This window comes from Silurus aristotelis (genome assembly GCF_946808225.1).
Source record: "Silurus aristotelis genome assembly, chromosome: 21".
Taxonomy (NCBI): Eukaryota; Metazoa; Chordata; class Actinopteri; order Siluriformes; family Siluridae; genus Silurus; species Silurus aristotelis.
In genome coordinates, this window is record NC_139594.1 from 14,032,400 (window position 1) to 14,045,232 (window position 12,833).

General features: G+C 39.8%; 1 protein-coding gene across 17 annotated transcripts in view; it reads left to right on the top strand.

Moving 5' to 3' along the window:
• The window catches only part of macf1a (microtubule actin crosslinking factor 1a), a 189,677-nt gene that overhangs the window by 104,944 nt on the left and 71,900 nt on the right, over positions 1-12,833 (top strand). For all 17 annotated transcript variants that reach the window (XM_083523443.1, XM_083523432.1, XM_083523434.1 and 14 more), the window contains 14 exons: positions 1-55; positions 222-317; positions 400-525; positions 3,647-3,799; positions 6,345-6,499; positions 6,726-6,852; positions 6,943-7,126; positions 7,599-7,765; positions 7,904-8,082; positions 8,160-8,298; positions 10,010-10,203; positions 10,300-10,459; positions 10,542-10,625; positions 10,779-10,886. The exon at positions 1-55 is cut by the window's left edge and continues 50 nt beyond it. In XM_083523443.1, the coding sequence (XP_083379569.1) occupies positions 1-55; positions 222-317; positions 400-525; positions 3,647-3,799; positions 6,345-6,499; positions 6,726-6,852; positions 6,943-7,126; positions 7,599-7,765; positions 7,904-8,082; positions 8,160-8,298; positions 10,010-10,203; positions 10,300-10,459; positions 10,542-10,625; positions 10,779-10,886 (1,927 nt within the window). The remainder of the gene's footprint in view (positions 56-221; positions 318-399; positions 526-3,646; positions 3,800-6,344; positions 6,500-6,725; positions 6,853-6,942; positions 7,127-7,598; positions 7,766-7,903; positions 8,083-8,159; positions 8,299-10,009; positions 10,204-10,299; positions 10,460-10,541; positions 10,626-10,778; positions 10,887-12,833) is intronic.

Here is a 12,833-nt window from a genome sequence, read left to right on the forward strand (position 1 = left end):
GGAAACTGCTGATCAGCTTTGTCAAGAGAACCACCCAGCCAAACAGACAGTAGAGGTGAGGTGTTTAGTCAGCATTATTTAAAATGTAATTACATTAATAAGAGAACTGTGTCATATTATTCTTATTAATGTATTAAATGAATATCGAAATGCTCGTACCGATAAAAAAAAAAAAGCTATGCTATTATTAGCCTCGGTGCTAATCCGCTCTCTAACCACAGGCCTACAGAGCTGCCTTACAGACACAATGGCAATGGGTTGGACAGCTGTGTGTATGTGTGGAGCAACATCTCAAGGACAACACTGCCTACTTTCAGGTACTATGTCAACCGAAAATATTTTAAAATGTAAATCTGACTGAACGATACTCAATTGTAACCGTGGCGATTCTGTTCTTAGTTCATGAGTGATGCACGAGAATGTGAGACGTACCTGCGACAGCTTCAGGACACCATCAAGCGGCAGTACACTTGTGACCAGAACAGCAGACTAGGCAAACTGGAGGACCTGCTGCAAGACTCCATGGTAAGACTATTATCTCTGATCACACACCAGTGCACCCACATATGGAGATATGATGGCCTGAGTAGCACTCAGCAGATGGTACAGTGAGAAAGGGGGGCACATGAGCTTGTGTATATTCTTTTAAAGACCATCAGGTTAAGAGAATGCTAGATGGTTTCTCTGGATGAGGGCCTCTGCCAAAATGTGGGAAGTGGTTGCTCAGTGGTTAAGATAAGTGAATTCTGATCGTTAAGTTTTGAGTTCAATTTCCAGCACCATCTAGCTGCCACTGCTGTGCAAGGCCCTTAACCTTCAACTTCTCAGGTGTGTAAAAATGATGCTATCCGCTCTGGATAAAGGCGTCATGTAGGGAAGTGACATAAATGTAAATGCAGTGAACCGTTGTAACTAAGCTACGTCTACGCTAATCCAGATCGATTTAAAAACTGCGTTTTTGTCTCTTCGCATCTACACTTTGGTTTTAAAATTGTTTCCCAAAAGTTGCTCATCCACACTGAAATGTCTGAAAATGGGTATGTTTTTGTACTGCGCAATGAAAACGTAAGACGCTTCGACCTGTATCCAACAATACAGTGGACAATACAGCAAGAGGAGTATTGAGTTATGGATTGAAACTGAGTATTTGTATGAGGTTTTGATCGTATTAACGCTACAGATTGTTTTGTTTTCTGCTAGCTACCATTAGCGAGAGAACGCAGGTCTGAATGTGTCATGGGTTGATGGCGTAAAACTTCGGTTGAGCCTTTTCTTGTGTGAGACAAGCAAGAATCGCAAAGGGCTTTAAAAATCCCACAGTGTGAGCCTGGCATTACTTGGTTTGCGTTTACATTTGGTAATAATCATAATACTTTCTGTGCTGCGAGCCACTTTCTCCAGAGACATCTCCAGGTTTAGTCATTCTCAGATCATTTGCATCTCGTGGGTGGCTGCTCACTTCTTGATCTTATAGTCTCATAGACAACAATGGAAGGAAACACTCAGGAAAAAATGTTGTGGGTTTTTTTTGCTATGCATGGAAAAAAAAAAGTGTGTAAAATCCTCCACCAAATGCAGGAATGTACTGCCTCTGAGATTGTTCCTTTCCAAATTTGAGCTAAAACCTGGAAAAAATTATGCTTATTAATCATATTAACATTTATATATTGGTAGTTCTAGGCTCTTGTCTGGATTTGTTGCAATTAGAAGAAAAAGCATGCTGTTAAAACATCTTGAGTCTCTGTTGCTGACCACAGTTCTCACTGAGGGTACAGATTCATCTAATTCTAAACGCCTTCAACAGATGTCTGTGCAGCTGTTTTTAATTTGTTCTTTAGAAATGAGCACTTTTGCTCTTTCTGACTGATTTCCTGACACAGTTTTCCATTTGCTTCATGACTCTGAAATCTGCCTGGTTATAATTTACACCTCAGTTTGGGTAAAAACCCCCTTGGCATTTGATCTCCACTCAGCTCTAAACCAGCATTCATTTTCAGGACTCTCAAAACCACTTGTAAAATTCCTGACTGGGCTGTAATGCCATTAGCACTGTCTCAATTTGTCTCAGCTTTCTTAGAGCCAGCGCTGTAATGAATTCTTAATGATTACCCAAACTCATGGAGGCCAGTGAAAAAGTTACAGTTTTGCTCATTTGTCATTGTTGAGACAAAATCCTATGCTAATGTTCACACAGGAATCACTGGTTTACTTTGACCTGTTTGGTGGTGGTAGACATTCAATTAGAGCCGCAGTAGAGAAAATGAGTGTGGTTTCTAGTTATTGTGGGGACATTGACCTTTACAGTGTGTAGAGATGCTTAAATGTCTTAAAATGCTCAGTTTCTGAAGAATGGTTTTAATTATGATTAAATTTTCTATTTTAATTTATTTAAAATAGAGAAGTGGAGAAATATTGATTTTTCTATAAATTGACTAAATATTTAGTAGAAAAAAATGAGCAATGTTGTGTGTTTAATAACCCTGTAGTGCAAAATAAGTTCTTTTAGTGGAGTCAATGGAAATATAAACTATTTCCACATCATATTAAATTAGATTAGATTAGTTTTTTCTGTGATTATGCATTAGTATATATTAGGGTGGTAATCGGTTAAAATATGTAATCCTGATTAATCACACGATTGTAATTAGATAATGAGTGACTCGTTTATCTGTTCTAAATGTACCTTAAATTAATACTTTTTTTTTTTTTTTAAGTTTTTAATACTCTGATCAACATGGGTATGGACAAATATGAATGCTTTATGCAAATGTATGTTTATTATTAGTGAAACCAGACTCAACATAGAGCATGAAGACAAAATATAAAAAAAAGTAATCACACCACCAAAGTAAAAAAAGGGTTGTCATGAATAAGTGTGTGTTGCATTGAAGGTTTTAATTTCCCCTCTTTCATATTTATTTATTTATGTTTTAATAAAAATGGTCGCAGAAATGCATTAATTATGCGTTAATAAAATTTGCGCCGTTGAAATGAATTTGCCTAATTTTGACGTGTATATCATATATGTAGTATATATACTATTGGTATGTAATACAATGTACTAATAACAGTGTACTAATGCAAAAATAGTACAGAGGCAATGAAATGAAGTATAAATGATCACTGGACATTACTTTAACACATTAGCAGGCGGTAGAACTCGTCTATAGGAAAGAAATTATCCACAGATTGTCATGGATCCTGAGCATTTTCAAGCAATAGAAGGAAGAAAACCAAGATCACAATCCCATGCACTCACACACCGATACACACACAAGCACATACACTTAACAACACCTAGGGGTAATTTAGAGTTGCAAGTCCACCTGCTGGGATGTTTTTTAAAAGGTGGGAGGAAACCAGAGAAACACAGAAACAGGAACACCATGTGAAACAGGTCACACAGACAGGAAACCAGATTAAGGATTAAAACAGAGATTATTATTATTAATGATAGTCTAGATACAGTGAAAGCATTGTGTTAACTGCATTGCATCAAAAAGTTTAAGATTTACATTTTTACGTTTTATTTAATAGTGTCCATAACTTGACTGTAGCTCTGACCATATTACTGGGTTTAAATGTATTGTTTGTCATCATTTAAGGGGGAAAACAATATGCTGATTAAGTGACACATTTTTAACAGGAGGAAAAGGAGCAGCTGATCGAGTACCGCAGTTCAGTGGCCAGCCTAGTGGGGCGGGCCAAGATGGTGGTCCAGCTCCGCCCACGTAGCGCAGACTGCGAACTGTCTACTGCCACGCCCATCCGTAGCATCTGTGACTACAAACAAATAGAGGTATGACCCATATCATTGATTCACTGATTCACTCTCTTTTCCCAAGAGCTGATCTCTCTCTCTCTCTCTCTCTCTCTCTCTCTCTCTCTCTCTCTCTCTCTCTCTCTCTCTCTCTCTTTTTTAAATGTCTGATTTTCATTCTGTCCTGCTTGGGCCATGCATTTTGAGCCCTTTGCTATCCAGCTGAATGAAATGCACCTCTGTAGAATTTAACTCTCCATAACGTTTGAGCACTGTAGCTCTCATTGCAAACCCAGTGGTGAATCATTATGACGCATTGTGTTCACAGCTCATTGCTTACCAACATGTCTTCCCGTCCTCTCTAAGTCTTATACCAGTGCTCAAGAACTGTCTGGAAATGTTCTCTATTTTCTGCAATAGGAGAAATAGTTCTTGCTGCTGTCAGGTGTAGTGAGAAGTTTTTTTTAAAACGTTCTATTCTATTCAATGCCCCATGAACATGCGGCTGTGCAAACAGAGCTGATTTCACGAACACTGCATAGAGCGTTTGTGTTTGTTTCGTGTGTTTCACAAACCACAGAAAATTAGATTTAAAACATAAACTTCTTTTTCCAGATATTTTTTTATTGATATTGCACAAGTTTTCTGCTCTGTTCTGCATCCATGAGCTCATGGATGCCTGTGACTGTCTGCTATCTCTCCATTTGACTGTAGAAAAACAATCAATCTGTCCCTCCCACTCTGAGAGAACAGCCAGTTTTGCTACCTTGTGTCTTGTCCATGGAAGGCTGTGGCAGTCTCGCAATCTCCTGCTGTTAGGACGAACACTTTTCTGACAAAAACTCTGGAATACATTCACCTGCTTCATTTGTTGTAGTGAAACCAACAAGTCTATATTTTGGGCAATCATTATTCTGAAAGTGGCATTTTAGTAGCAAACTGCTGATGATTTTTGCTTTGAAAAGAATCTCAAATTGATTGATTTGAGATTATTAGATTATAAATGAGCTCGGCCAAGCCAATGAGGTGCAGTCTCAAACTGGAGAATACAAGCTTTTTGCACCGGATTGTATCCTTGGATGTGAATTTTTTAGACATTTTAGTTGTTTGTGTAATTGGGAAATTGATGTGTGTGAATAAAATGTTTCATAAATCACTTAAATTGAATTAGATCCCCTTTCTATATCAAGCAGCAAAAGTAAGTTGGTCATGGACAAAGAACTGAATTGTTTGCCTTTGCAACTTGCTTGTGTGTGTGTGTGTGTGTGTGTGTGTGTGTGTGTGTGTGTGTGTGTGTGTGTGTGTGTGTGTGTGTGTGTGTGTGTGTGTGTGCGTGCGCTGCATGTGCACTCAGCGATTCAGGAGCGGAGGCATGTGCAGGTGGAGGTGCAGTGAATACTGTCTGAGCTAACGCAGTAAAACACACCTGCAACATTATGCGTCAGACACCCATTAGCCCACAGCTGAGTGTGTGAATAATTTTAGGCCTCATGATTAAGATGTGATGTTTGAAATCTATTTTAGTCGGGCTGGCATTCACCATGTCTTTAGTTACATTAGTTCATCTGTTTTTCCACCCATAATCCCATTTTTTTATTCAAGCAGGGTCTTAAGAATGCCCAAAATTAATCTTTGTCCTCCCTTTCCCTTCCTTTCATCTCCCTTTCTCTTTACCCTCATCCCCCTTCCCTCCTATTTTTGCCCATAATCTCTCCTTTTTTTTTTTTATTTATTTTTTTTTATTTCTCTTGTGTTTCTCTTCTGTGTTGTCGGGGCTGGCAAGGCCAACTCACAGGTACTACTACTACTGCTCATCATTCTTTCCTCTGCCCTGTGCTCTTTGTCCTGGCTATGTTACATCCTGCCCAAATCCAGCAAAGTTAATGCCTCCTGTTTGCCTCCCAATCATGATCATACAGTAGCATCAGATTCACTCTCTGAAACACATGTTCATTTTTCACATAGCAATTTACAGCATCCTAATTGTAATTGCAAGTCAGTAATTATGAGTCATCAAAGTCTGAAAACATCCTTTAGCATGCAGATTGTGGGCCATCAGCTGCAAAACGGGGGCGAGTGTTGTGACATTACTGCGATCCGTGAATAGCGTGCGTGTGTGTCAGCCACGGTCACGGACAGATGGTAGCTTTCTGATTTCTCATGCCAGTGTGTAGTGGGCAGAATAAAGGGGTGGATCGGCCACCACAATTTCCCCTGCCTCTAATTTCTTTTATAAATATGTCCCTATTGAGGAATAGACGCAGGAATAAACTTTATCTCAACTGATGACAAGCGAAAGGTTAAGTGTCTGAATCCATATCAGGGAAACAGAAAGGAAATCTTGTTTTCATTCAATATTACTGTTTAGTTTCCCATGCGGCTTCCATTAGCGTTTACATTTCATTTCTTTTTTCATTTTGCTTTACATTATCTCATTTCATTTGATTTATACTTCACATTTTTCATTTCTGCTTTTTTTTTATTTTTATAATTTTTCAAAACCCTTTTTACCTACCTCCTCTACCTTCCTCTTTCCCCCATATATCCATTTCTCTCCCTCTGTCTCTCTCAATCTCACTTTTAGATCACGGTTAGTAAAGGAGAAGAGTGTGTGTTAGAGGATAACTCGCAGAGGACGAAGTGGAAGATCATTAGTCCGACGGGAAACGAGGCCATGGTGCCGTCAGTGTGTTTCACAGTTCCGCCACCCAACCAGGAGGCTATTGACGCTGCCAGCAGGTAAAGACCCTCACGCAAAAGGGTTTTGTTCCTAATGACATGCTGTGTATACCACTGAAGATGTATTTGTCACTTTTTGTGTTCTCATCTTTTATGTTAAAGCTTGACAAAAGAAACAGAAATAACGATATTAATTCATAAAACTACAGCTTTCAAAGCCACTTGGAATATTTACCTAAGGCCCGTTTTGCGCTACTAAAGCACTTCTCCTGTTTTGTGCACTTAGAACGGAGCAGCTATACCAGAACGTGATGTCTTTATGGCACCAGCTGCACATGAACATGAAGAGTGTGGTGTCCTGGCATTATCTACAGAAGGACATCAGCAACATCTCGTCCTGGACTTTGGACACGGTGACTATTTTCGACAGCAGTTCACTCAACCTGCTTTACTGTAGGAACTTTTTAGATGATGTCCCTGACTGAGTATTTCTGTTTGTTTAGGTGTGCTTCCAGACTCCATCAGACAGACAGCAGGCGCTGGATCACCTGGACGCCCACCTAGCCGATTTCCTGGGAGACAGCCGCGAGAGTGCCGTGTTTACCGCGGCCGAGAGGCGCGAGCTCGAGCGGGGAGCGCAGAAATGCCACGAACACTGCCAAGCACTGCTGATCTCTATGGAGACAGGTAAACAAACGCACCACATGCTGATAAAACTTCGAGCTGGATAAGCACTAATCAGGATTAGTGATGATTCATTCTGTAGTATCAGAACTCATGGAGACAGTAGAACGACATAAAACAGCACAGAGTCAGTAGCATATATGTCATTTTTTCTGTTGAGACTCAACACACACATATATATATATATATATATATATATATATATATATATATATATATATATATATATATATATATATATATATATAAATAAAGATTGGGTATATCATATTGGGTATATGATGATAGAGCAGCAGACCATTTTCATGTTTGTTTTCAGGCAAAAATATTTATTTGACCAATCATATTATATTAGTATTTTACTAGTCTGTCAGGTAATTAATTAACCCCACAACTAAAGTTCTTCATTAGTATATAACTCATGAGCACCATTTTATCGCATTAATGCTCCTGTTTGTCTCACTGTTTCCTTCAGTCGAGAAGGACGAGTCAGTCTCACGCTCCTACCTCTCAGAGCTGCAGAGCATAAAGGCTCATCTGCAGGAGGCAGAGCAGAAGCTGATGACTGGCATGCAGGCTTCGCCTCCTAGTGGTGTTTCAGGAGACGGTGCAGGAGCAGCCGTTCATATCGCTGAGCAAGAGGTAAGCAATAAGACACTTAATAGCGCCACCTTCTGGCCGAGAAATTCTGTTCTGGTTGTTTTACAATTGTAAATTCAGTGGGTCTTAAATAATAAGTGGGGTGAGCGACAGCACAATGGCATTGTATTTATTGTCCAGAAGCTGCAAGAGCATCTGAAAAACCTGCAGTCGGACCTGGGCGACGTGTCTCGTCGCTGCGTGAGCTTCTTCGAGGAGAAGCCATCCTCCACTAGTGTGCCTGTGCTTCGCTCCGAGCTTAATCTGACTGTGGAGAAATTTGAGCGACTCAACTCTCTTTCCTCTGTCTACCTGCACAAGTCAGTACATACACAGTCTCTGCTTTTTCTCAATACACACCCTAGTCAGTGCTCTAATTTTCCCACTCTTCTGTCAGACTCAAAAAGGTAGATGTCCTGATGAAAAGCTTACAGGCTGCTGAGAGTCAGGTGAAGAAGTATGAGGGACGATTGAGTGAGGAGGATATAGTTCCTGCTGATACCACTGCCATCCAAACCTTAAGAGAACAGATAAAGGTGAGTAACACTAACATACACAAAGTGCTTTTCTGTTGGTTCTGTCTTTCCATGTATGTAACTCTGTCTGATGGCAGAGGTAGAGCTGCATCTTCCTGGTAACAAAACAGGAAAAAACCTTTGGGTTTATTGATTTTTTTATTTTTATTTTTTTCATTACAAAGGACCATGTGTTAGAAGTCAGAAGGCACTTAAGTAAATCTATGATTTGCTGTCTGTAAATAAAAGTAATCTGTCTGCACCATATTGAATTGCATAGCATAACATTTTTCCCATTTCATCATATCACATTGAATTGCATTGCGTTGAATCAAATCGAAATCAGATCACATCTCATCGGTAGCTGCTTCACTTGTAACTCCAACGTATTGTATCCTTGGTTATGCATCAAGATGCAAATTGCATCGGCTTTGGAGATGCACATCCCTCCTTCTTCTCTTTTTCTATTTTCAGCTTCTGCCATTTGGGGTTGCCACAGCGTATCAGCTGCCATACCCCTCTGTACTCTACATCTGCCTCTTTCAACCCAACTACCGCATGTCTTCCCTCACTACATCCATAAACCTCCTCCTTGGTCTTTCTCTTTTCCTTCTTCCTGGTAGCTCCATCCTCAGGATTCTCCTACTGATATACCCCATGTCCCTCCTCTGCACATGTTCAAACCATCTCAATCTCTCCTCCCTCACCTTGTCTCCAAAACGTTCTACATGCGCTGTCCCTCTAATAAACTCATATCTAATCCTGCTCATCCTCGTCACTCCCAACAAAAACCTCAACTTCTTCAGCTCTGTTACCTCCAGCTCCACCCCCTGTCTTTTACTCAATGACACTGTCTCTAAACCATACAACATCACAGGTCTCACCACAGTCCTATAAACTTTCCCTTTCACTCTTGCAGATACTCTTCTATCACAAATCACTCCTGCTATCACTCTTCTCCACCCACTCCACCCTGCCTGCACTCTTTTCTTCACTTCTCTAACACACTCTCCATTACTTTGCACTGTTGACCAGGTACCTGAACTCCTTCACCTTCTCCACCTCTTCTCCCTGCAACCACATCACTCCACTGCTCTTCCTTTTATTCACACACATGTACTCTGTCTTACTCCTACTGACTTTCATTCCCCTTCTCTCCAGCGCGTACCTCCACCTCTCCAGGCTCTTCTCAACCTGCTCCCTACTCTCACCACAAATCACAATATCATCTGCAAACATCATAGTCTCAGGAGACTCCTGTCTGACCTCGTCCGTCAACCTGTCCATCACCACTGTAAAACAGGAAAAGGCTCAGAGTCTGTCGTCCAGTCTGTCGTTTCTACTGCACACTTCACTGCTGTCACACGGTCCTCATACATGTCCTGCACCACCTCACATACTTCTCTCAAAGCAAATATGCGTCTGGTGCTCTTCCTCAGCATAAAACCATACTGTTGCTCACAGATGGTCACCTCTTTTCTAAGTCTGGCTTACACTACTCTTTCCATGTTGTGACTGATCAACTTTATTCCCCTGTTGTTACTGCAGGTCTGCACATCTCCCTATTATAAATGCTAATTGCCCATACAATTGTCCCATGTTAAGTTTCTGGTGAAACGCTTCTACAAACAGATATATTTGTTTTGTATCCAGTTTTATCAGTGAGGTGCAGTGCTTTTCTCCATTATTGATGATTATCGATAAATGAAATGCTTTTTAATTCCTTTTCCAGAAATGGCATTCAGAGATGAAAGAGCAGGACCACATCTTCCTGTCTCTGAGCTTGGAGGTGCAGCGGGCACACGAAGCAGGTTCCCAGCTCAGTCAGCTGCACGCCGAACGCAGTCCTGAGCTGGAGCGCTACCAGGAGAAAGCCCTGCAGCTTACAGAGAGATGGAATGGAATATGCAGGCAAATGGAGACACGGTAAGCTCCCGGCCTTGTAGAGACATAATGAAATAGAAAAGCATGAATTTTCATGAACAAACATATGTGAACCATTTGAATACATGTTTTCTGTAGGCAAGCAGATCTGGAGATGATCAGCTCAGTGCTGCAGCAGTACAGAGACGGTCACTCCGGTCTTATCCGCTGGATCGAAGAGACGACAGAGAAACAGGAGAACACTCAGCCCGAGCAGACTGACAGCAAAGCCCTGTCTGAGCAGCTCGCCCAGCAGACCGTGGGTCCCAGCTTCAGAGATGTTTTTGCTTTTAAGCTGTAATCTGTTTTACTCAGACTGACTTCTCCGTTCACTCCCGCAGGCTTTGGTGGCTGAAATTGAACGGAACCACGAAAAACTGGACGCGTGCCAGACCTACTCTAAACACTACTGCACTGCTGTCAAGGTAAGTGCTGAGACGGAATGACTTTGGTCTGAGCTCGTTTTGGCAGGACTACAGGAACACGTTTTTCATCAAATTGTGTCTGTAGACAACTGAGTTCAAATAGTTTTCAAGTGTTTGTCTGACAAGGCACTGTGCCTCTCTGTTTTCCATCAGGACTATGAACTGCAGCTGATGACATTTAGAGCTTTTGTGGAATCGACACAGAAGTCCCCAGTGAAAAGGAGGAGAATGCATTCTTCCTCAGATGCTATAACACAAGAGGTATGAGAGGATAAAGGGAATGGAATGGAGAGCAGATTTAGTAAATTCAAACAATGCTTTATGGCACAAAACGATTGTTCTGGTGTCCACAGTTACGTTTATATCACTACAATTATGTCTATTATTTATTTATTTATTTATTTATTTATTTATTTATTTATTTATTTATTTATTTATTTATTTATTTATTTATTTATTTCCGATTAACGGAGCTCGCATTTCTGTTCTTTTTTTAATCACTAAACATTGTTTTACTGACATGCCAAGTCTCAAATTACCACCATGATTTTTCTTCTTTTTTGTCTTTATTGGCAGTTCGCATTCTTATGTAAAGCGTTATCGCCATCTACTGTGGTTTTTCAAATAATGTTAGTATTCTAATTTAAAAAGGGTGCATAAATCAGATTAATTTGATAGGGTTCATGCATTTCTTTCTTTTTACTTTTCACTTTGAAAGAATGCTCTACACCAGGGGTGCTCACAGCTTTCCGGCTTGCAAGCTACTTTTAAAATGTTCAAATCATCTACCTACTTCAGAAAATGCTCAATTTATATTTATTAATATATTTATACTGAGTATACTTTATATTAGGGCTGTCAGAATGAACACGTTAATAACACGTGAACACAAATTCATTTTTTACGACACTAATTTTATTAAAGCGCGATTAACGGAGCTCGCATTTCTGTTGGACCGTTTTTACTAAAAATATAAATACAAAAAAAAGCTAAATTAAAACCTCCAACACAACACACATTTATTCACAACATCCTTTCCTTACTTAGATATAAAAAAATTATTTAATCACTAAACATTTTTTTACTGACGTCTTAAATCAAAAACCGCCCTTCTTCTTCTTCTTCTTCTTCTCCTTCTCCTTCTTCTTTAATAGTGGTTTGCATTCTTAGGTAAATCGTCGCCGCCATCTACTGCGGTAATAGATCAGAGACATACTGTTTATTCCTATTCCCCAGACCAAAAAAAACACATAATGCCCACAGCCGGCAGTTAAAACCGAACATAGCAAAAGTTCCCTTTGGTGTCCTGATGAACTTTAAACGCCATAATTACTTTAAAACATTTACATGGATATTTTGTCTTCATGCTCTATGTTGAGTCTGGTTTCAGTAATAATAAACATACATTTGCATAAAGCATCCATATTTGTCCATACCCATGTTGATTTGAGTTTTAAAAACTTGAAAAGTATTTATTTAGGGTACATTTATATATGATCCGTCATATAATCTGTATCCCTATTTAATACTCACACGGTCTGTATTGTCTTGTCTTGTCTTGTCTGTTTTGTCTTGTATAGTCCAAGCTGAATGTATAGTTTTTTTATTTATGTCTGTGCTTTGAGAGTCACTAACAGCTGGAACCGAATTCCTTGTGTGTCAACACACTTGGCCAATAAACCTGATTCTAAATCTGATCAGATAAAAATGTGCGCTTAAGTTGCGATTAATCGTGATTTAACTCATGACAATGGTGCGATTAATCACGATTAAATATTTTATTCGATTGACAGCCCTACTTTATGTATGCAATATATGTTGCCGTACCTTGTATATCTGTACGAACCCTTATGACACAATACAATTCAGTACATTTATGGTCACTACTTTACTCTGATGATTTGCACTGAATGGAGTCAGCCAGGGTTACATCAGCCTCCAGCAGACTTCCAAATGATCATCCGTCACGGTGGAACGGTATTTGTACATAATAATCTTAATTTTGGAAAAGGCTGACTCACAAAAATAAGTGCAGTCACTTAGCCCGCTGGATTTTATCAGTAGCTTGTGTGCGTTTGATCATGCATGCGTGGTGACCCATGTGTTAGAAGAGAGAAACTTTTTTTTTTAATGGCACGAGATCTACACTGTGCCCATAATAACCAGTGAACCGAGCTGAGTATTTCAAATAAGCAGTTAAAATAGAAA